At 44.3% G+C, this 24,028-nt stretch overlaps 2 protein-coding genes across 4 annotated transcripts in view; one reads left to right on the top strand and one right to left on the bottom strand.

The window, feature by feature from the left end:
* KBTBD3 (kelch repeat and BTB domain containing 3) overlaps positions 1–1,328 on the bottom strand; it is a 32,106-nt gene extending 30,778 nt beyond the window's left edge. For 2 of the 3 annotated variants that reach the window (XM_047692834.1, XM_047692832.1), the window contains exon 1: positions 1,202–1,314. The gene's annotated coding sequence lies outside the window, so the exon portion shown is untranslated. Of the gene's footprint in view, positions 1–1,201 lie in introns of all 3 variants that reach the window. The other variant, XM_047692833.1, reaches the window with a different exon arrangement.
* Positions 297–22,870, top strand: AASDHPPT (aminoadipate-semialdehyde dehydrogenase-phosphopantetheinyl transferase). Its single transcript, XM_047691536.1, has 10 exons — positions 297–345; positions 672–864; positions 947–1,310; positions 1,393–1,794; positions 3,156–3,381; positions 15,151–15,272; positions 16,162–16,323; positions 19,138–19,209; positions 20,878–21,028; positions 21,748–22,870. The coding sequence occupies exons 1-10, from the start codon at positions 297–299 to the stop codon at positions 21,849–21,851; spliced, it is 1,845 nt and encodes a 614-aa protein (XP_047547492.1). The 3' UTR covers positions 21,852–22,870.
* Positions 22,871–24,028: the final 1,158 nt, after the last annotated feature.

Raw genomic sequence — 24,028 nt, forward strand, 5'->3', positions numbered from 1 at the left:
AGAATATTCAAGGCAGAGAAAGCAAGTACGAATAACCACTGCACTATCTGTCTACGAGGCTCTACAGATGAATACACAGAGCTCAGTTCAATGCTAAAAGAATGGACTATGAATTCCTAAACCTGTGTTGAAATCGTCCCACAGATTTCTCTTTCTCATCTCTGATTCTCCATCAGTAACAATAATTACTACTGCACAGAGCATGGAAGTGTTTTGGAAACAGTGAAATTTAAAAAATCAGTTCAAAAAGCCAAGGGTGGAGAAGTTACCATATGCTTAGATACATAAAGTTAAAAATGGAGAACGGAGTTGTGATCATCGGGGACAGGAGAATTAGCGGGCACCGTATACTTCACGTACCTACACATTTTCACTTACTGCGGGGTTTTGGCACATGTTCCCTCTGCCTTGCCAGATTGTAAGCTCTCTGCAGGTGGCAAGCAGATCTTACATAGCGCCCCTGACACAGGCTCTTAGTAAGTATTACCCAAGTTGATCTATCAAGACACTACGTTACATCCCTTTGAGGATTTGTGCGTGTTGGGCGTTCAAAACCCCACCTACCTGCAAAGGATTGGAAGGGGCTTGTGAGATCAGGAAAACTTAACAGAAACAAGCATAGATAAAAACAGAATAGAAGCCATCTTAAAGAGGGTGGAAATAATCCTTAGGTCGCTGTGTGAATTACTACTGCTGGCCCTGGGCTGACGTCCCCTGGCCGCCAAAGGGCGGAGGGGACCGTCTACATCTCAGCGGATGGCACCTCATCTGCCGCGAAGTTGGGCATCGACAGGGCTCCGCAGAGGCCAGTACCGCAGGGGCTGTGGTCACGAGGGTCCCCCAGAGGCGTCCAGACGGCCCTCGGTCAGGCCTGGGAAAACAACCGAGCCAAGGCACGGAGCCCCCGAGGGAGGCTGCTGAGCTAAGTGCGCTCCGCCGCTCCTAGCGCCCCCGGTGCCCGGGCCACCGCACGGCCGCAGCGAGGGGTCCCAGGGCCGGCGGGGAGGCCAGGTCGGGGCGGCCGCGGGGCACAGCTCCGGGGGCCCCGAGCGGCGCGCTCCCCGTCGCCCATAGCCCTCCCCGACCCGGCACACGGACGAGCCAAGGGGCGGCCAGAGCCCCGGGGATCCCCTCCTCCGCGGGCCCCCCAGCACCGGGCGCTGCCATCCCACTCCTCCCTCAGACCCCAGAGCTCACCCACCTGCAACTGCAGTCTCCGAAGTCTCCACCCTAGTCTCGCTGCCTCCGCAGGCCTGACTGCGATTGGCCTGAACCGCTGTCCCGTTAGCGCTTCTCCGAGTGTGACTGGCGTAATTAGGGGGCTCTCGGCCTTGGTCCCTCCCTCTTCTCTCCGCGAGGCCCCGCCCCTCGTGACGTCACGAGCTGCCGCAGAGCGCGGAGCGCAGAGGCGGGCCTCCGTCTCCGCCCCTAGTCCATCTCTCCTGGAGACCGCGGCTGGGCCGGGGAAACCTGCGCGCCCGGTGGGCGGGGCGTCGTGCGCGTCGCCGTCCGCACCGCCCCCTCCGCCGCGACGCCGGGAAGAAGGGGGCGGGGCCACGCCAGCGTCCGCGCCATCAAAGCCGGCGTGGCGGCGAGGTCCTTTCTCGGTGCGTGGTCTCACCCGCCCCGCGGTCCCGCTTGGTACCGGCCATGGAGGGCGTGCGCTGGGCCTTTTCGTGCGGCACCTGGCTGCCGAGCCGCGCGGAGTGGCTGCTGGCCGTGCGGTCGATCCAGCCCGAGGAGAAGGAGCGCATCGGCCAGTTCGTCTTTGCCCGGGACGCTAAGGCGGCCATGGTACTACTCGGGTCTGGGGTGCGGAGGGCCCTTTGTGTGTCGGGGCGGGCTGGCGGCCGTGCGGCGAGTCCCGCGGGCAGCGTGTCTGCGGGCCACGTCGGCGCCCCGCCGCGCGACCCCGCGCCGCCTACCTGACGGCGCCCGGCACGGACAGGCCCCGGCACACCGCGACGGGGGCTTCGGGGTCGCGGGAGGAGGCCCGGGCCGGCCTTATCGTCCCGGAGAAGCCGGCCCGGCGGGGGGACGCCCCTCGGGCTTCCCTCCCCGATTGCGTCGCTCGGGGAACGCCGTTGTAAATGAAGTGTTGGTTGTGGTTAGGCCTTTCCAAGCAACAAAGGGAAAGTTGGATTTCAGAATTACCTCGGCCGCAGGGTGCAGTTTGAAGTCGCCTCTGGTGATCATCGCTTCCAAGACCGCCATTGCTCGAAAGTGCCCCGGATAGAAACACCTTTTCGTTTGGGCTGTGGACTAATAGTGTTTTGAAGGCAGAGTGGTGAATTTCTTTTTAACTTTTTTTATAGTTTGTAAGAAATTGTGTAATTCATAAAGTCATGCAGATTTTGAAAGTCTATGTTAGAATGGAAGGGGAGATACCTGGAAAGGTATTTTTTAAATTATTACAGACTTTGTCATTTCCTACTCTTGGGCATTTTTGTATGATTTGAGCAGTTTGTTTTTTCATAATTCATAGAAGTGGGACAGTGGAAGGGGTGTATGTGAAACAAGTCATGCATCGCTAATTATTGAAGCTGAGTGATAGGTGTATGGGATCTAGAAGTACTTGGACATATTCACAGAGATGTAGGTAGAATAGGTCTGTTCACTGGGAAATTTTTCATAATAGCTAAACTAGAGTCAGCCTAAAAGTCCAGTAATAGCGGGAGTCGTTCATCAAGAGGAGTATCTTGATACTGTGAAATATTAGACTACAGTTAAAAGGGACAGACCGGACTCATAGGTACAGACATGAAATAATCCCCAACATTTGCAAGTTATAAAGCTTAGGCCTGGTGCAGTCCTCCTTATAATAGGATCTCAAATATGTATCTACATTAAAAAAAAAAGGCATATCTAAATGAAAAGGTATATAGATACTTAGAAGAACAGAAAGATGCAGAATTGTTAACATTGGTTATTTGTTGAGGGGAGGGAATTGCTAAAGAGGGACTTTAACTTTTTCTTCTACTTTCTTAAGCATTGCTTAAATCTTAGTACAGCAAGTTTAATACTTAATATACTTTTAAACACTTAAAAATGAATTTATTTTAGAAACCACAAAAATAGACTTTGTATGTTACAGGCAGGGTATCTGAGTCTTTAGTAGACCTGAATACATACCACATGTTTTAATTCCTTAACAGGCTGGTCGTCTGATGATAAGGAAATTAGTTGCAGAGAAATTGAATATCCCTTGGAATAACATTCGTTTGCAAAGAACTGCAAAGGGAAAACCAGTTCTTGCAAAAGACTCCTTGAATCCCTACCCCAACTTCAACTTTAATGTCTCTCATCAAGGGGACTATGCGGTGCTCGCTGCTGAACCTGAGCTACAAGTTGGAATCGATGTAATGAAGACCAGTTTTCCAGGTAATGTTGCATTTTTTCAGTGCTAAGCGTCTTGTTTTCTCAGTTCTTATCTGTTCTGAAATCTCAGGCCAGGAGGTGGATTACAGATACTAAAGCTTAGGGAAAATGTGCTCAGTACTCAACGGTGGTGTATCTGAGAGAGCATGAATCTGAAAAGAGTGTGTTTCCCTTTTTCTGTGAACATCAACAGATTTCTATGTAAAGGCAAGATTCCCCATTACTGGGGATGCATGTAATGCTTTGCCTGGAGGCAAAGTGAAAATACGAGGGTTTTCTTTTTGGATTATACCTCAGCTTGTTAAATAAGACTAAATTTGAAACTGTTTTCCAAGATGGTCAAATTTTTTAAAGAACAGTTTTTAAATAGCTGTTTGTCTTTTATTTAACAGATGTTAAACCGAATTCATCAATTTTCAAGAGCATTTCATTCAGAAAACTTAATAATTATATTGTAAGAACTTTGTTTCACTCAAGTATTCTCCAATTATATTGTAAGAACTTTGTTTCACTCAAGTATTCTCCAGAATTCATCAGGAAGTTGTTTTGCTTAAAAAAAATCTCAATGGTGGGGCACCTGGGTGGCTCAGTGGGTTAAAGCCTCTGCCTTCAGCTCGGGTCATGATCCTGGGGTCCTGGGATCGAGCCCCACATCGGTCTCTCTGCTCGGCGGGGAGCCTGCTTCCTCCTCTCTCTCTCTGCCTGCCTCTCAGCCTACTTGTGATCTCTGTCTGTCAAATAAATAAATAAAATCTTAAAAAAAAAAACAAAAACCCTTAGACTTAAAAACTCCAGTGGCAACACCTCTCAGATCCCTTCCCTCTTCAGGAGCTTTGTACTGTCACTTTAAAAAAAAAAAAAAAAAAATCTCAATGGTGAAGTATATTCTAGCCCTTGGGTAGAGATTTGTGTTACATCTAAATACAGTTCAGTGCATCCCATTTACTACATTAGTGAAAACAAAGAGCAAGCAGTTAGTAAAATATTTAAGCTGCCTGTATTCTGCTTTAGAAATTCATAATTGGTGGGCTGTAGGAACTTTCCACATTGACTGTGGGGTTGAGCGTACCCAGACTGTATTAGCAGAGCACAGGTTCTCTTCACCGCTCTGTGATTTTCAGCGTCGCTCACATTGAGTGAGCGCTTCCTCTCTGCCAGCGCATTGTACCCGGTGCTATACAGAAAGTGTCCGATTTCATCCTTTCAGGGCACCCCCCCCCCCCCCCCCCCGTTAATGCGCTAGTACTGTTGGCAGGAGGTAAGGAACCAGCATCTTCCTAACTTCCGAGTGTGGCTTCCGCGTCTCGGCACTGTCTGCGCGCAGAATCTTCCATTGCCCTTAGTCTAGCAGATTTGTGTTAACTTCACCCACCCCTGTTTCTGCAGAGATGACCATGGACTGGTTGGCTGTCACCTCAGTCTCACTCTGTAAGGCTCTGTGAACCCTCTGTCCTAGCTAGATTCTTTAGTGATAGGCTCTTGTAAGAGACATTTTCTTCATGCCAGTAACCTGTCTCCGCTCCAGACGATTCGTCAGGATACGCGATTGTCACTCGTGGTCCTTACGAGCCGCACGAGAGCAAGAACTGTGAGCTCCTTCCGAGGTTGGTGGCTGCCCCAAGTCTCCGCCCCAACATTGTGTAGCGGTCACAGTACCCGCTAAGTATTTTGTCAGATGGATGCAGCTGTGCCATGTGCTGCCCCACTGGGGCTTCAGAGGACGAGGTGACTCTCCTCTCTCACTGTTGCAGTCAGTGTATTTACCTCGCGTTCTCCCACCACTTCTTTCTTCCTGACCTGCTCGTGAGCCTCTGCGCGAGAGCTTGGTTCTTAACTTCCCTCAGGAAGCTCTCTCATAGGAATGGGGGCTCGACCCAGAAATCCCTGGGTAAGCATCAAGGCATTTTTTTTAACCCCCTTAATATTGTTTACTACATTTCATATGAATATGCACATGGTTTTCTCTGGAGAGGATCGGCTTTTCAGCAGGATCATAGCTAATAAGGGGCCCCTGGGCAGCTCAGTCAGTGAAGCGTCTGCCTTCAGCTCAGGTCATGATCCCGGGGTCCTGGGATCAAGCCCCTCGTCGGGCTTCTTGCTCAGTGGGGCGTCTGCTTCTCCCTCTCCCTCTGCTTGCTTGTGTTCTCTCTCTCACAAATAAATAAAATATTAAAAAAAAAAAAAAAGGCAGCTTATTCAGAAAAGGTGAGCATGGGAACAAGCGCATATGCTTTTATAGCTTTCTTTTGTCCTGATTCCAAAAATCAGAAATCATCTGAGAGGCCACTGGTCCATACAGTGCAGTCAGCATGATTACAGTGACGGCTGGCTCGTCGGGTTAACACCTGCCTTGAAATTAGGCCTGTGAGACAGAGTTTATTACCGGTTGGCTTCATGAACAGTGTTGGCTTATGGTCGGTACTGGATAAACAAGTAATTGCTAATTGAAACTTTTAGTCATTGGTAAGGTAATTGAGCAAAAATTGAAAACTCGGTTTCCTGTTAATTGTATTTTATAAGAGCCCCCCCATACTTTTTTTGACTGATATTATTTGGCTGGTCTCAGTGTCCAGACCTTTTACTTTCTTTGCTTCATTGCCAAAGACCTGTTGATACATCTCACATGAGGAAGAGATCTTTTCCATTTGTCCCTAGTGTTGTGATCGTGTCCCTCATTTCTGAAGTATGTGTGCACACGGTTTCGTCACTCGGGGGAGTGCACACTGTTCTACTTCGCTGGCTTTCATTAGAATTGCTCTGTGTACCCAAGTCCGTGAGGCGAGCTGCCGAGTGATGGGAGGATACAGCTTCGTACCCTGTGTCAGACATCATTATTAGATCGTCTGCTCTCAAGATGGAGTCGGCCTTTGGCGCGTCGCGGGTACCTTGAAAGACTCCGTTCCGTGTTATCCTTCATTCTCCTGTCCCTGCCGAGTTACACGTAGGGACTTGCAGAGTCTTGCCTTCCAGCGGAAGCGGGTGCTTACCCTTGCTGTCCGGTCTCCTCCAGGGCTGCTGTGGGATGGCTGATGGATCTGGGGGCTCCAGGCCTCTTCCAGCCAGATGTCCGCAGTTGGGGACCCTGTTGCACCTGCCACTCGATTCTCTGCTTAATGGAGAAAAGAGCCTTACACCAAAGTAGCTCGTGCATGATTGGCACCCAAGAAATGACTATCAGGAGAAGAGGGATTAGAAGATATTGGGGACCCTGATGGAAGGAAGGTGCCAGTGCAGTACCTTTCTAACCCCGGTAGGGAAGGACTTCTGTAGGTCATCATTATAGCTTGCTACCCTCAATTGGGAAATTGGTTTTTGCTTCTTTTTTTTTTTTTTTTTGCTTCATTTTCTAATTTCTATCCAGCATTAAAGGCTTTTATAAGTATAAAAGAAAAGATAGTTTTATGAATTGTTTAATTTTGTTGTCATGTTTAAAAATAAGGCAGGATAAAATAGATATAATATAAAAATAATGACTTAAATTTGGGAAAAGACCAAAAGCAATTTTTTTTTTCCCCATGATTTTCCATTTTCAGATTTCCATTTTTATTATAAACATGGCTGGATATTAATTGGCGGGACAGAGTAACTATATTTTGAGATTTAAAACTAATTTAACAGCTTTGAAATGACTGCCAAAGAATTGCTCTCTAGAAGAGCTGCTCTATGAATTAAGTACAGTAAGTATAAAGTGAGAAGTGGTACTATAAGTAGGAAGGTGGTAGAGTCGGTCTGTTTCCATCATACCATTCCCTGCATTATTATAATTAGTTACCCCTTTTCACTTTTGTCCCCACGCGGGTAGTACATTTCTCTGTACAGAAGACAGTGGTCTTTAAAAATCCCTACAGTAGTTTTCTCAAAACTCTTGGGTTGGTTCTTAATAAGCCCAGTCACCTTAACATGACCCTATCGTCTTGATGTCATTTACCTCTCTCTCCACATTTCTGGTCGCTCTCCTTGCTCGGTACCATCCAAACTTATCTTTCATTACCTCCCGTGCAGCAGACGCTTTCCTGTTCAGAGTCCTTTTTTCTGCCTGTTCTTCTGCCCCGTCTTTTCTTGAGTAGCTGAGACCTGAAGGGTGAGACGGAGCGAGTACCTCCTTAGAAAAGATTCTCTGACCCTCTGTGGCCCTTCTGATTTGTGATTGTAGCTTAGTTACTGAATGTTGTTCTCCCGCACTGGAGAAGGTCAGGAACCATGGCTTACTTGTCTTCGCTGCCGCAGACCTGGGACTTACCTGAATGTGTGGCACAGAGCAGGTGCTCCATGAATATTTACTGCGTGTACAGAGGGTCGGGGTTCTAGGTTTTGCTGACTGTGTTTGTTGAAAAATAAAAAAATGAGTACACAGCCGCAACAGAAAATATTACTCATCTGAGATTCTAGCTAGAATATTAACTGTTCTGAATTACGATCACAAGTAGTTCTTCTCTGGGTCTTAATCCTCAACATCCACGGATCTACCAGCTGCTTCTCTCCTTCACACCCCCTTTCTCGGGTTCGGCTTTTATCCTTGTTGCTCGTACAGTCTGTTCCTCTGTTGTTTCCATGTAGACTGGTCTCTGTTCTCCTGGACCTGTGTTTTGCCGGATGTGCTTAAAGCATTTTTCTTAAGCTTGGAGACACAGCCTGCAGGCACCTTCAGTAAGTCACTCTTCCTTTTGTCCTCTGACCTCCTTACTTGGAGAACCAGGTCTTCGCCTGTAGGGAGCTTTCCCCCTGCCTGGATACACGCCAGGTCTTCGCTATGCAGAGGATTTGATGGGGTACGCAGTGTAGAGCTAGTGTTTACTGAGCAATTGGCTCAGTTCGTGATCTCAGGGTCATGAGTTCCTTCCCCACATCTGACTCTGCACTTGGTGTGGAGTCTGCTTGATATTCTCTCTCTCTCTCTCCCTTCTTTCCCCCTTGTGTGTGCGCTTGCACCTTCTCTCTCTTGCTGTCTCTCTCTTTCAAATAAATAGATTAAAAAAAAAGAAGAAGAAAAATAGATTAAGACGCTGGCCCAAGCTGACGGCTCAAAAATAGAAGGTCATGGCTTTGTAGCCACAATACCGAGCCCACATATCGAGCCACTGCTTCTCACTACTACATTTTGTTGATAGCTGTGTAAGGACTTGGCAGCACAAAAGTGTATAAAAAATTCTGTGAACTGGGTGAAATGAATTTAACATTTTTATGGAGGTATTGATTCCTTTTTTTTTTTTTTTTAAAGACTTTATTTGACAGAGAGAGATCACAGGTAGGCAGAGAGAGATGGGGAAGGAGGCTCCCCACTGAGCAGAGAGTCTGATGAGGGGCTTGATCCCAGGACCCTGAGATCATGACCTGAGCCAAAGGCAGAGGCTCAACCCACTGAGCAACCCTAGTGCCCCTGGAGGCACTGATGTCTTAAGAGGATGAGAAATACAGTGAGAGGAACTGGCTTTACCATTCTCTGCAAGCTGTGTTAGGCATTGTAAACAAAAGCGTGGTATCAGCAGAATAGTCAGCTAAGAGCATTAGAATTGTTTACATAGAGTAGTTCAGTGGATAAAGATCATTTATTAAATGGTACATTACTCTGATAACAAGAGTGATCAATAGTCAATAGCTTATTGACTATTTGAATTTTTTTGTGTAAACTACATATCCATACTTTCTAATCGTTATATAAAAGATCTTTACATATTATGGATATTAACAGTCTATTGACCAAATTTGTTGGATTTTTCCCATTCTATATTTCTTTTAACTTATATTTTTGGCCATATGAGTTTATTTTTTAATTAAATGCATCTCTCTTTTCCTTGATAAGTTCTGAATTGTCTTGTTTGGAAAAAATAATTAAATTGATGAAAGATTTACCCTACCCATAGAGTAGAGTCTACTAGATTTTGTTTTAAAATTATTTTTACATTTAAATCTTTTGTTCCTCTAGAATTTGTGTGTGTATTAGGTTTCACATTCTAACGGCTTAACAGTTCTGCCACCACCAGTGCTGGGTAGATCAGGGCCTAAACCTGGGAAGGGCTGGCGTTACTAAGAACCTTCTTAAGAAACGCTCACTCTAAGGTGGTTGTGCCCGTCGCTGCTGTGGCGTGTATGGAGTGGTGCTTCTGATACGGGTCGGGATGCTCCTTGCAAATGCAGACCCCACGACAGCCACCCCCCATCCGCTGGAACAGAACTTCTGAGAGCACAGGCGGCTTCTGTGCATCCGCACTGCTGGGGGGCGTGGCCGACGTGCTGACGTCGGGACGCTGTAGCGGACGCCACTGCAGGGGCAGCGGGGAGAGACGCGGCGCGCTCCCTGTTCGTAGTGCGGAACTCGCGAGAGCGCCGTCAGAGCCCGTCTCGCACTGCGGAGCGCCAGGAGAGCTAGCTTCTGACGGGCTAGAGCCCGGGGACCAGTCCGCTTCATCAGACGTCCGGAGGACGGCTTCCCGTCAGGCTCCCAAAGGCCGGAAGGAGCCACGAGGTCCGCGGAAGGCCGGTTTCAGTCAGCCCTCTCTCTCTCAAACGCGGGGCTGCGTTGTGGCGCCCTTGGTGGACGGAGGTTAATATGGCTACGGTGTAAAATGCTTGGAAGTCTCTGGGAAAAGCCCTCGGGCCTCCCTCGGTGAAGGGACGAGCTCGGGACGGAGGAGCCCCACACGACACCCGGGAGCGGGAGCTGGAGCGGCCGCAGCGAGGGCAGAGCTTCGGCGTCCTCGTGCTCGAGGGTTGCCGGCGCGTCCCTTGCGTGTTCCTCTGTCTCCCCGACTCCCCGTCCCCGTCCGAAGCTTCAGAGACCCCCCGAGACGTCCGTGCGTACCAGCGAGGAGGTGCTGGAGGCCCGTAGGGACGTTTGTCGCGGGCGTGGCTCTCAGTCCCAGGAGCGCAGCGGTGTGGCTGTGCGTGACGTGTGCCCTGGGGAGCGCGGGTGTCGGTTGCCAGGGCTCCTGGCGGAGGACGGCGAACTCCTGTGTCTGCCACGACAGAACTGTGTTCTGAGAGCCGCAAGTCAGCGTGTTGACGGCACCGCGCTCCCTTTCTTGTTCCAGAGAAGAATCCTTCGTCACCCCGTCCTGGTCCCCCGGCAGTCCCCGCCGTTCCTTGGCTTGTAGCTCCATCACTTTGGTTTTACCTTCATCTTCGCGCGGCCTTCTCTCCTGCATCCTCTGCCTCAGTGGTTCCCTCAGAAGGACGGCATCATTAGATACGGGGCCCACTCTGACCCAGTGTGACCTCTTCTTGGCTTGATAACATTTGCACCCTGTGCACGGAAGGGTCCATTTCCTAGGTTCTGGGTGGGCATGAGTTGGGGGAGACACTGTTCAACCCAGCACAGTCCATCCTCTGCCTCCCCCTTCCCCAGTTTATGTCTGTCCCACATAGAAAATAAAGTCATCCCATCCCAGCCTCTCCAGATCTCAGCCTATTCCATCCGACTCCAAGATCTCTTCTGAACATCCTCAACTCAGGAAGTTCAGATGTCATCATCTGAGTGATCTAAGTCAGGTAGAGGTGAGGCTGGGTATGCTCCCTGGTGGGGCAGTACTCCTCTTTTCTTCAGCGGGCCTGTTCAACTAGAAAACTGACCATCTTCTCCTGTGACTCCGTGGTGGAACAGGTGTAGGGTAGACTTTCCTGCTTCAAAGGGAAGAAGTTGGAAGATAAAAGGGAGGCATGGGTTCCAAGCAAGTGTGCAACCCAGCAGGGCAAATGACCTAAGGTTTCAAGGTCTACAACTAGTCCCTGGGGTCTCTATGCTCAGTGTTCTGGTCCCTGGGGCGGCCTCACCCTCCTGCCCCTCCACCTTGCCTTCAGGGTCCTTGAAAGCGCATTTATAGCGGCGCTTGAGTGGCTCAGTGGGTTAAGCCTCTGCCTTCAGCTCAGGTCATGATCCCAGAGTCCTGGAATCGAGCCCCACGTCGGGCTGTCTGCTCAGCGGGGAGCCTGCTTCCCCTTCTCTTTCTCTGCCTGCTGCTCTACCTATTTGTGATCTCTCTCTCTGTCAAATAAATAAATAAAATCTTAAAAAAAAAAAAAGATTCTCTAAAAGAAAGCACATTTACAGCCACAGAATCCTGTCCTGGCTCTGTAGGCCCATTTCCTATGTGTGTGCTGACACGTGTGTGTTGAAAAAAGAGCGTTCACAGAAACATGGAGAGCAGCCAGGGTTCAGGGCTGCCGACAGGGAGGGCTTCAGCCCAGGTAGCTGCCTTTCGGTCCAGTGTTTCTGCCCTACAGCACATCTGGGAAGGGTCCCCAGAGCTCCATTGTCTGGAAGCTGGGAGAGGCTTTGCCCATGAGCTTGTGAAACCCAGTAGGAGTCGCTCGTGCAGTTTGCTTTATTCTGGGTTTGTGTCTGGATAAATTCCCAAACAGGTAAGCTTGTAAATCACACATCATTGTGTACATACTAACTCAGATTTTAGAAATCTATCCCCTCCCATGGAAGCGAGAATGTAATCCAGTATCTAGAAAATGACACTACTGGAATTTCTAATATGACTTAATATCAAAAACTAAATGTTGTTTTTCTTACACGCAGTTGGACTTTGCTCAGCTCCTGCCCTCTCACACCCCAATAACCGATCCCTTTTCTTTAAGGAAGAAAGGTGAACTTCACCTGAGATGCTGGTCCAGATACACATTAGTGACCTTGTTTGGAGGATAGATTGATGTAGGTTGTGGCACTAATAGGATTTTTTCCCATAGGCTAGCAGCAGCAGCTGGAGGCACTTAATGTAAATTACTTGGTTGTAGGTTGTTACTGTATGTTTAATTGTTCAGTGAACTTCCCAGTTGCTCTGTAGTCTTGAGTAGCTGGTCATTGTGGAACGGTGAATAACTAATACTGCTTTTCCTGAAGTTTACGCTACAAGGGCGGGGGGATCTGGTTTCTGTAAACTTGGTTAGTCTAGAACAATGTTAGTTTTTGAGTCATTTTATCTTTATATGTAAATTCTTAAATATCCAGTATGATTAAATCGAAGATTGTATTAGGAAGATTTGCCAGATTATATGGCTGATAGTTGTGCTGCCTTTAGATAGTCTGAGAGACAGGTGTGTTGTTCTGGTATTTCATAGTGGTTTTTGTTTTTTTCCTTTAAATTCCAGTTTCCTAGACAGACTGTTCCCCACTATGTATTTCCACCACAGTGTCACACCGTGGCGCTGTCGTGCTTTGGCTGAATATTTACAAAATCCTCTTTTCCTGTTGCTCTCAAATCTCTTATTTTGTGGAATGGATAAAATGCTCTCAAAAGTATATGAAAACACACTCATTGGATACTTTTTTAGCTGTACATAATCAGTTTGTGATTGCTTTCAGTGATTGTGCTAGATTGCTTTTTATGTTAATCAGTTTGTTTTTTATTAGCTTGCATATTTAAATCTTTTTTCTTTCTTGATTGCCCCATCTTATTTAGTTAAAAAAATCAGAGGGCTTTTTGAAGGTTATGAAGAAACCAGCAAACAAAATGACAGTATAGTTGACAACAGGCATGTATTTTTAAATATGGCTTTTTGGGTAGTGTTCCATTAAAACTACAGTTCTACTCAAAATATGCAGTGCTGTCTCCCAAATCCAAGGTAGCTTTTCCACATTGTTATTGCTCTGTGCCAGGATCTGTTAAAGAGGAAACAGTTGTTGATTTATGTAGATAACAACACTTCCAGCATTTAAAATATCCAGTTTTTCTCTTGTCACTTTTGCAAGCCTGCTGTCTTAAGCGTGTTCTTTCTCAGGCCAGTATATACTAGTTCTGTTTGCTTTTTAACAAGACTGTGTTTATTCAGGGGCTTAAAGAAGGTGTTGAAGAGTAAGGGGTCCATGGCCTGAAGGAGAATCCCTTTCTCTGGGATCAGTTTACTATTTCAGTGCTGTTACATGAAATGACTTTATAGCTTTGCTGGGCTAATTTTAGGAAATAGCAGTCTTTTAACAATATGAATAGATACAGACAGTAAATATTAGTTGAATTCATAAAATGTGTTCAAAGGTATTCTTCTTGAGAGGAATAGAGTGCCAGGGAGTAGACAGATGAATTAAATGAGTCTGATGAACTTGAAAATAAATGAGTGTTTGTTTTGATTTGTAAGGGACCACATATCACTCATTGTAGGGTCATCAGAAATATTTTCTGTTTTAACAAGAAGAGACTGTTGACTGTTGAAGTGGGAATGGTAGGGGAATCATAAACAGTCGTGTGGAAGAATTGGCTTTTATGGGGTTCTGCCCTTGACAGAACTTTGGGAATGTTAGATGGTTACTGCAGGAGAAACTGTAAGCCCCTTGTGGAGGTGAGGGCGGGTCTGTTCTGCTCATTGGCATGTCCCTGGCATCTAGCACTGGGATGTTTTTCAGGGGAAAGGATTGTCATAGGAGCCCAGCTGTTGAATCCTTATGGGGTGAGTTAGCAATGAAATGCCAGGGAAAGGTTCAGCAGGGGGATTTGACATCTTTTTTCCCTAGACAAGTTTCTAATGCCCATAGAGAGTGTAGTGGCGGCTGTCACTTCAAGAGTGGTGGTCAGTCAGTTGGGCACGCAGATTTTAGAGCTGGGTATTTTGGAAATGGAAATTGGAGTTACAGTAGATAAACTATGTTATCACAATCTACAGAGGGACTGCCTTGACGAGAAGGTGGTATTTCTGCAAAATATGTAGTCTTGAAGGAAGGACATAGGGCATTAGGGCATTGGGAAGTAAACAAATAATGGCTAAGTTCATTTATTCATACAGTAGACATTTGTGGTTCATCTCCCTAGGGCCAGGCTCTCTGATGGGCCAGTTGGGCTGTCGGTGTGTGAGGCCAGGAACCAGGACTGATGTTTGTAACCATTAGGTCTCTACATGTCTGTGTAATATTTATACGTAATCTGCTTATTTGTACAGTAAGTAAATGAACGATGATAGAAACATCCTGCTTAGGGGTAAAGGTAGACAAACAACATAGTCATATTTTGGAAAAGTATAATATGAAAGGCACATGTTGTATTTTCAATTTGCATCTTAGCTCTTAATTCTGAGAATTGGATTCTCTGAGTTCTTCTATTATTCCTGTTGAGAATGTTCTGTAAAGAGGCACTAGGACTGGGTCTCAAGTTTCTTTTTTTTTTTTTTAAATGCACTTATTTCACAGGAGCGTCCCTGAAAAGACAGAAATTAAAATCTTTTTCTATTGGGGATGTCAAATTAGGAAACCTGTTTGAGAGAGCACTATTTTGAAGGAAATGAGCATATGTTAATTTTGCAAAGTGGTGACTTAAGAGTAATAACAAAGATCCTCAGCTTTCTCCTGGTTCTCAAAAACTTCTAATAAGGAAATTGCTTTTTTTTTTTCCTGTTCTGTAGCAAAAAAACGTAAATCCTAGAGAGTATCTTTTTTAAGAGTGTTTTTTATGGATTTCTGATACTTTACCACATATAGGAAATTTCCTCCTAGTTACTTAGAATTTATAGCTCATTTGGCTGCTAAGTTGTATCATATTTTCAGATGGCATCTATTGATATAACCATATGTGGTTTTTTTCCCCTTAATTATTTAATATTCCACAGAATTTCATGATTTCTTTTAAACTATGCTTCTGTTTATGGGCTAACCCCTGCTGGTCACTGAATCTTATTTTAATTCCCAGCTTTGATTTGCTGACATTTTGTTTAGGATTATTGTGATTATATTGTATTATTGTGATTATATTCAAAAGTAAGGTTGACCTGTAGCTTTCTCTTTGTGCTCTTTGACAGTTTTGGTTAACCGAATAGCTATTTTTAATTTTATATTTCCTCAATTGGCAGGTCGTGGTTCAATTCCAGAGTTCTTTCATATTATGAAAAGAAAGTTCACCAACAAAGAATGGGAAACGATCAGAAGCTTTAAGGATGAATGGACTCAACTTGACATGTTTTACAGGAACTGGGTATAATTTCTTTCTAATTATGAGAATAAAAGCCTAGGGTGATCCATTAGCCTCACTAAAAACAGAAGCAAAAGTCCTTTGGTTACCCACTAGTTCGTAGAGTGTTTGGAATAAATGGGTGACTACTTGGGAACTTCATGATTTTTATGCATCATTGCTAAAATCATATTTAAGAAAATTGAATATATATTAATTCTCAGAAGGTACCTGCTCTAAAGTTAAAACAAGACCTTTTATTTATTACTGTTTAATATTAAGTATTAAATTCTAAATAATATTTAATGTTTTTGTTTTCAAAGGAGCTCATACACATGAGGTCTTAACAAGCACTAATGTAGTATTTGCTACATGCCAGGAGACATATATTTAACAAACACTAATGTAATATGCTCTAATGTAACATATGTTCTTCACGTGGTAGTTCATTTAATTATCATGACAGTGCTGTGAGGAAGGTATCATTAGTATCTCCTGTTACATGTGACAGAATGGAGGCACCAAGAGATTAAATGATTGACCTTAAGATCACACATCTGGTTTGTCTCTTTGCTACTGTAAGTGTAAAAATAGTAATTTTTTTTTTTTTTTGAGATTTTATTTGAGAGAGAGAGAGAGAGAGAGAGCATGAGCCAGGTGGTGGGGGGGGGGCGCAGGGAAGCAGACAGAGAAGCAAACTCCCTGCTGACTGTGAACCCGGGACTCCCAAGATCATCACCTGAACCAGAGGCAGGTGCTCAGCCAACTGAGCCACGTAGGCGCCTCCCAAAATAGTAATAATTTACAGCCCTGATGTAGCATAGAGTTAAAACTCCAGTTGCGTTGGGCCTGTAAAGTTTATGAAAAATTTTGCTTGCTGAATGCTCTAATAGAAAATATCTCTGTATTTTAGGCACTGAAAGAAAGCTTCATAAAGGCCATTGGTGTTGGACTAGGCTTTGAATTGCAAAGGCTTGAATTCGATATATCCCCATTAAATCTGGATATTGGCCAAGTTTATAAGGAAACACGTTTGTTCCTGGATGGGGAAGAAGAAAAAGAATGGGCATTTGAAGTAAGAAATTTATCACACTAGCTCTAACTGTAAGATTATCCATATTGTGTGCATGTCTACGAGAAGAGTTTGGGGTCTGGTCATTGAAATGAGGCACTGCTGGAATCCACTGTTGGTGCTCTGAGCAGGGGTGAGGGAAGCTGTGAGAGCCTACAGATTTTAGGCTGATACTTGAAAGGTCAGTCACAGGGAGTTCAGTAAAATGGGAAGGGAAATCCCATGATAAGGGGATTTGAGAGAGAGAGTCCAGGTTAGACGACCACGATCATGTGGCCGTAATTAGCCGGGTTAAAGATTGTGGTCTCTCTCTATATTTGGTCTCTCACTAGCAGTTCTTGGTCATTAGAGAGAGGAACCCAACACAAACTCATTTAAGCCAAAAATGCAGTATTATGGGCTATTAGAGGAATTCACTTTACAGGGCTTCAGAAATAACTAGAATTCAGGACTAGAAAACTCAAGACATTTTTTGTCTTTTATTTTTTCCTTTCTTTATGACCCGGCTCAGTTTATTATAGACCAAAAATGCTAGCTTGGACATACTCAAGAATCCGTTATTTATTGTAACAAATACAGAGGACTTTCACTTAAATATTGTATTCCATACCTGGAAAAATAATCCTCTAGAAAAATGAAATCTTAGGTCAAGAGGGATGTCCTCTTTTATAGGCTCTCAATTTCCATAGAAGGTCACCACCAAAAAGTTCCAAATGATGAGGTTAGATGAAATAGAAATTCTTTGCATTGAAAGGAAAGTGCTTAAAGAATTAGAAGTATTAATATTTAGGAGAGATACATTTTCAGCTTTGCCATTTGAAAAAAATTATAAAATTTGAATATTTAAGTTCCAGCTTAAACTTTTGTCTTTGTTTAAAAATGGGCTACGTTATGAAGAAAATAACATGCACTCACTGCAGATGATTGATCTTTGTAATTTTTACACTAAACTATCTCCTAAAAAGATAAAATGTTCTTGCTCTCTTTTGGTTTGTTGGAGATTATAGGGAATTTCTGATATTCACAGTAATTTTATGGATAAAATTTGTAAGCTTAGGAGAAAGTCTTGAAAATTTAGAAAGTCTTCAGAAGTTAAATCTTAAATTCAGTAGCACTGAATGAACTTGGTTTAAGTAGGTAGCTAAGTTGCTGGTTTCCTTTTTTTTGTTTCATGTGCTATTTCTTGTATGAGTCGTCTTTGATAGAAAGGACGTAGCGGCAAAGTTCTCCCCTCACAGAGCTTCTGTTGCAGCGTCCCGCTGAGTGGGTGTACTGTGATTGAGTCACTCATTGTCAAGCGGTCTCTTCGTGTTTGTTGTGTCATGTTTCATATTTACATGGTGCTTATGAGGTCTCATTAGGTAGGAGGAAGCTGTATTTTGAAATCAGCGTCACTGAGTTGTGGCTTCTGGCGAGATGTATAGGTGGGTCGAGCGGGGCATCCTGGTGCCCTAGCAGATGGACAGAAGGCCGACTGGTGGTTGCCCGTAATTCCTTCTGATAGTCCCCTCAGGTGTAGACACCACAGAGCTCTTACCAAGTGGTCAGTGGTTTTGTAAAAGTGATTACAGCTGAAGTGTGCCTGCGTTAGGAAGTGCACGTGTCCGTGTATTCACAGTGAGGAAGGGAAGGCCGCGTATCAGTAAGGGCAGTTGTGTCTACAATTACAAATATTGTGAGCTTGCTTTTCATTAAAGGGAAAACACCTTTGACCAGTTCAGTCTTCTGACATTTCACTACTAAGTTTTTTCTTCTTTTAAACATATCTGTCCCTTACTCAATCTCATTTATTTTTTGCTAATTTGGGTACCTTAAGGTGTGAAGATACGAAGAAGATACCATTTCTGACTATAGTTTCCTATTTCAGACTGGTATCTTACGGAGGAATCCCTTAGTAAGTGGCTTTTCATTGGAAACTTTAATAGTTGGGGTGGTTTTATTTATAATTTGTATTATATTATTTACATATTATTATATATATATAATAAATATTATTTATATTGAGGTAACTGCAGTATCTTTATAAGCTATTAGAAACTATTAAAATCATCCAAACTATTACCTCAATATCTGTCCTATTCTAAGCCCCATCCCCACGTTTCAGACCTAGCAGAGGACAGAAAACCGCGTGTTCTTTCAGGCTTACCTGTGAGTTCCCACGGAGTTCCCACGGGCTGTACTCCATAGTTCACGAAATACTTACAAACCAGGGTTGCGGTCTGAGTTTTTTACGTGAGTGCTTGAAGTACGTCCAGAATAAACACCAGTGACGGCCGAGGGCTGTCTCGATGTGCCACCAGATAGGGCACTCCATCTAGTTCATTTTCTGGTTGAAAAAGCATAATCAGACCAAAGAAAAATGAGCAATGCTCTGTTAATAAAGGAGGGACAGTAATGGGGCCTGTATTTTAAAATGTTGTCGTAAAAGACACAAGGGCTAGCAAGACAGGACAACTGAAAGCAGACTTTGACCCTCGATGGGCTCTGGTGCTAGCAGGTGGGAATGCTGTAAGGGACATTCCTGGATTCAGTCACAAACATTGCAGTACAGGTGGTAGATTCAACTCTTGTCTCAATGTAAATTTCCTGAAGCTGTTAACTCGTGTGGTTACATGAGAGAATGTCCCAAGTAGGAAGTACATACTGAAGTATTATTCACAAGTAAGGGACCACAGTCCAGGTGACGTCATAAATGGGTCAGAGGAGGCAGGTGCCTGTGTATACAGAGAGAGAGGGAAAGGAGATTGAAAAATAAAGACCAAAGAACATCTGAGTTTGCACATTTAGTGATGTTATTAACTACTTTTTATTTTTCAGGAAAGCAAAATAGATGAGCACCATTTTGTTGCCGTGGCTCTTAGGAAACCGGATGGATCCAGACATCAGGGTGTAAGATTTTTAAGATTTCTCTTACTTCTTTCTAAAAAGCATGAATCAGTGTGGACTTTGTTCTTTATTGATGGAAACAGTCATCTGGTTTCTATCAGGTTAGAGGTGTCTGTTTAAGATTATGGATTTAGAAGTGTTTTTTTATTCTCAAATCCTTAATATCATCTTGGAATTCACAGAAAATTTTAAAGAGCCTATTACCTGTTTCTTCATATTCAAGAATATTACAAAGGAGAAATTTTGTTAGTATTGTCCTCATACTTCTATTTCCATAGAAACTCCAAATAGCCCCTGTCTTAGTCCCCTTAGCAGTGGTTTATTTCCGGGTGCCCTGGGGCTGTGTGGAATAGAAAGGTTCCAGCTGAGGGGTGCTGAGTAATGGCATTATCTGGCAGGTTGAACCCCCTCCCCCTTTTATAGCGATCTCCTGAATTATTCCCAGAGTTACAGGCTCACACGCATGGGGGCCGTGTGTCATGTTGGAGCAGAATACGGGGCTCTGTTCTTCCCATCACAGTCTGCGGTTGCTTGCTTCTGCTGTTAATTGTTACATGAGGAAATGAGACAGAAAGACCCTCCAGTCAAGGACCCTCGACCTCCACATACAGAGTTGTGATTCTGCGGAAATGATGTGTTAAAGAATCCTGGTAGAGTTAGAAGAATCGGAGCTGTGTGCATGTCCCTGTTTATAGGGAACCCGTATAAGACACCATAGTGGGACTGGAATAATAGCTCCGCACACAGACCCTGCCTCTGATCCGTTAGCCAAGGATTTAAAGTCTTCATAACTTAGTTACAGGGGACATTAACTTAGTTACACGCGGACGTTACCTGAAGCTGTTATGGCCCAGGTTACCCGTCCCTGTGGGTAAGTCTCAGCTTTACGCTGCAGAGCGCTGTAGGCTGTCTCTCAAGGACAAGCATGCTGTTAGGAAGACCCGGATTCTAGGCCCAAGCCTGCCATGTTAACCTGGGTGAGCTGGCAGTGTGCTGGATCTTCCTGAGCCTCAGTTTACCCATCTGTAAAATTGGGATAACAGTGCCATCAGCATAGCTGTGAGACATAAATCATGCAAAATTGTACTGGGCTTTGTTAGTGTACAGTATGAAATCCACGTCCCTGCCCTCAGAGAGGAGATGAGATGGTAAAGAAGGTCTCCACTGGGTTAGTTGTGAACGGGGGCTCTCTCTGAGAACCTGAAACCGAGGTCCTACTGAGTGCTGAATAAATCTTTTCCTGTAAAGGTACTCTGTGTTGATGGGAACTTTATCAGATCTGCCCTCAGGAGAGGTCTCAGAAGTTTGCATTATGGCCCACCTCATCAGAAAAACCTTGCTGCATATTAAAAGTGACATATTTTGGGGATCCTTTTAACTCATCTCTTAGAATTTTTGGATGTGTGTCTCAGAAAGCTACATTTGAAACAAATACCACAGGTTATGAACCAAAAAAGTTCGAGGGCCAGGTTATTTGTTAACTTTTCTTAATTATGTTGGCAACACTGACATGAGGGATGATTGCAGTTATCGAGAAATCCTGTTATGTTATAACTTAATATTACTGACCTGTAATAATTTGGTTTTGTTTCTCTTTTTCCTAATCATGAAGTTGATTGTAAGGTGAACATGCGGTAAAACAATGAGGTAATCTATTCTTCTCCCTTTTAGGTTCCATCTCCGGATGATTCGAAACCAACTCAGAGGCAGTTCACTATTCTCACCTTTAATGATTTAATATCATCTGCTGTTCCTATGACCCCTGAAGATCCTTCATTTTGGGACTGTTTTTGCTTCACAGAAGAAATTCCAATACGAAATGGTACAAAGTCATGATAGGATTCCCTGAGTAACAAAGGAAAATGAAAACTGTTTGTAATCTTCTGTATTCACTAAAAAAATAAATTCCTGGTAGTATCAAATTTTATTTCAAAAACCAGTTTTTAAAAAAAAAACAAGTTTTCCTATTAGAAATAGCAGGCTGTCAGTTGAGGATAGCTCACTAGAATATGTGTTTCCCTCTTCTCCCCCCCGCCCCCCCCCCCAATCGCACTGGGTTGACTCAAGGAGTAGAAAAGGTATCGGAATCCTAAAGTGGTAAGTGCTCTTTGTAGAAAAGAATAGAAAATGCAAATATGCAAAGAGGAAACAGTTAAACTCTTATCTATAACATTTAAACTCTTATACATCATGAATCCATATTAGTATACTTTTTTTCTTTAATGGAAACATAGCGTTGTGTTATCTTTTTATTGTCTTAACTGCTCATCTGGTCGTTGCCGTGCGTTTGTGGCATAATCGACAGGCGCTAGAGGCTTCTACCATACAGTAAATAACAGCCAGGATGCTTTTGACCAGAGGTAACAATGTCTGGCTGTAATGAACCTCAGTAGCCTGGGGCATTTCTCACTGACCTCACATACAGTGCACAGGCGCCCTTCGGGACACTTGGTTTGCCTGAGCCTGTTTGCCGGTTTTGCCTTCAACTTCTCTCCCTCATTGTAAGAGCCGCTCTTGTAACTTTCAGCTTCACATTCATAGACTTGCATCTGACCGGCAGTGAGGGCCGTGTCTCCTCTCACATCTCATTTCTGTCTGTGAAGAGGACTCCCCCAAGCCCCGCGTCTCCCCTCGGTTCCTGCTGACCCAGGTCCCTGAGAAAGCTGTTCTCCAGCAGTATCTGCCTCTGTGGGAAGTGGACTCTGGGTAAGGAGGAGACTGAGGCGCGGTAGGGGGTATGGCCGGGGCGGGGGTCGGGGGGACGTCCATCCCACTGCCTGAGGCCTAAGCGGGGTGCACCATGGCGCACGGATTCCTTGCCCCGGGTTGGGCGTTCTGATTGCAGTTTTTACAATGGGCATTGGTGCAGTGGTTGTCCTTGCAACCGTGTTGTGAGGTGTACGTGCTTATTTCTGTCCTTAAGAAAAATTCTGCAAGTGGTTCCCAAGGCTTGAGTGCTCTTAGAGCTTTGATAAGTAATGCCAGATTTCTCCCGAAAGGTGTGATTTCCACGTCCTTAGTGTCAGGTGTGTGACCAGCCATCACTCCCACTAATTTTCCCTGCTCAGCTATAGATAGGAGCCCTTTTTTAATTTAATCTTTGCCAATATAAGTGGAAAATGGTATCCTATTTTTTTAATTTGTATTTCTTTAATCATAAATGAGATTGATACATCATTGTTGTTATTGACTGTTTTTATTCCTTTTTTATGAGCCACTTGTTCATTGTCTTTGCGTCTTTTAAAATCTAGCAAATAGAACTTAAAGTGGGAACATAATATGTAAGATGCCAAGACTGTCCTGTCGACGACAGACTCTCTTTTCTGGCCGTAGTGCATGTCTTGGGGAGTGCAAGTCTTGTTACTGTTAAATATCAAGAAATGAAATGACGTCATTGTTTCTGTTACTAAAATTAAAAATTGTGTGTAAATTGTATAAAATTAGGTACTTCGCTCAGTAAAAAAAAAAAAAGGAATGTTTTGTAATTTTTTTTTTTATTTTATTAAGCATGCCCAAATATCCCAAGCGTAGTAAATAATGTGTTTTTAAAAGACCATATAGCATCTGGAATAGGAAACAGTGTTGTCCCTAGCATGAATGTAATGGTGAAGTGAAAACCTGTCATCTGTCTTGTCATGATAATAAAGCAGTTAACTTTCCTGAATTTTTATGAGCCAGGCACTGTGCTAGATTTCATGTTTTGTTTTTCTGTTTCTTGAAGTTACACAGTTCACAGGGTCAAATGGATCTATTGATTTGTTCATCTGAATGAAAAATACTACCCCCTTGACCTCATTCCCCACCTTCCTACCCCCCTCCCAGAGCAGGCTCAGAATTCTTGTTGCCATGCCTCTATCTTCCAATAATGTGCTTCTATCGCTTTTACTTGAATTTTTAACTGGAGGCACGAATTTCTAGTGTCAGGTTTGCTCCTCTGCTCCCAGTCCATTGGGCGCTTCCTTCCTGCTCCCCTTGCCTAGCGGAACTAGGTTGTAATTTCGCGCTCACGCTATTAGACTGATTTAGAAGATGATGTAACATTGTGCACGGCGGAGTGGTGGGGTGTTCCTCTCACCCCAGACTGCAGTTTTAGTTCCCTGAGTTAACAGTTGACTTTGTTGGCGTAGGTTCCTACAAGCTTACTGCTGATGTGACCGCAAACTCTGCTAGACGTAGGGACTTGTCAGTACTATCGATTTCATCTATTTTCTCAAAAAAATTGTTTCTGGGGTGATGTGTTTTGTCCAGTCTGGACTTGGTCCCTTCTGTGGCTGCTAGAGCCATCATCCTGAAATTGCCTTTCACTGTCCCTGGGGGTTGCTTGCCTCTCCCCTCCGTTGGATTCCCAGATTTCCCATGTCCTCTGTCTCCTGTCTTAGCATATCCTCAAGTAGCTTCCTAAGAACAACGGGGACATGGGAGATAACATTTCGAGACTTTATACGAGGAAGGGTCAGTGTCCTTAGTGATGTAAGAGTCTTGGCGGCTGCCGACACAGATGCTCTGTTCCCCTCACCACCAAAGCACAGTATTTGGACCTGCTAATTGTTGAATCCTCTGCTGCGCTGGGCCACAGTGCTGTTGATCCCTAACGATGTTTTGCTGAGTCCAAAACCATTATTTGCATTATACTGTACTGTTCAAGGTACATTGGTTTCTGTTAGTAGTTTCTTGCATAGGAACTGATGGATTGATTTGAGAAATGGGTCTTTGTAGGTATGTGTGCATTTTCATGTACCCCTTGCAATTTAAAACTCAGGAATCAAGTAGGTTTGGGTAAATTTTCAGTTAAATTTTTCATTATCCTTACTACTCAGTATCA

This window comes from Lutra lutra, chromosome 10, assembly GCF_902655055.1.
Source record: "Lutra lutra chromosome 10, mLutLut1.2, whole genome shotgun sequence".
NCBI classification, from domain to species: Eukaryota; Metazoa; Chordata; class Mammalia; order Carnivora; family Mustelidae; genus Lutra; species Lutra lutra.

Excerpts from the sequence above, each read along its gene's own strand:
- AASDHPPT (XM_047691536.1), top strand. The coding sequence starts at position 297 with ATGGAGAACGGAGTTGTGATCATCGGGGACAGGAGAATTAGCGGGCAC. Across the intron at positions 1,311-1,392 it reads CTTCTCCGAGTGTGACTGGC|AGCGCGGAGCGCAGAGGCGG; the intron begins GTAATTAGGGGG and ends GAGCTGCCGCAG. Across the intron at positions 3,382-15,150 it reads AATGAAGACCAGTTTTCCAG|GTCGTGGTTCAATTCCAGAG; the intron begins GTAATGTTGCAT and ends CTCAATTGGCAG.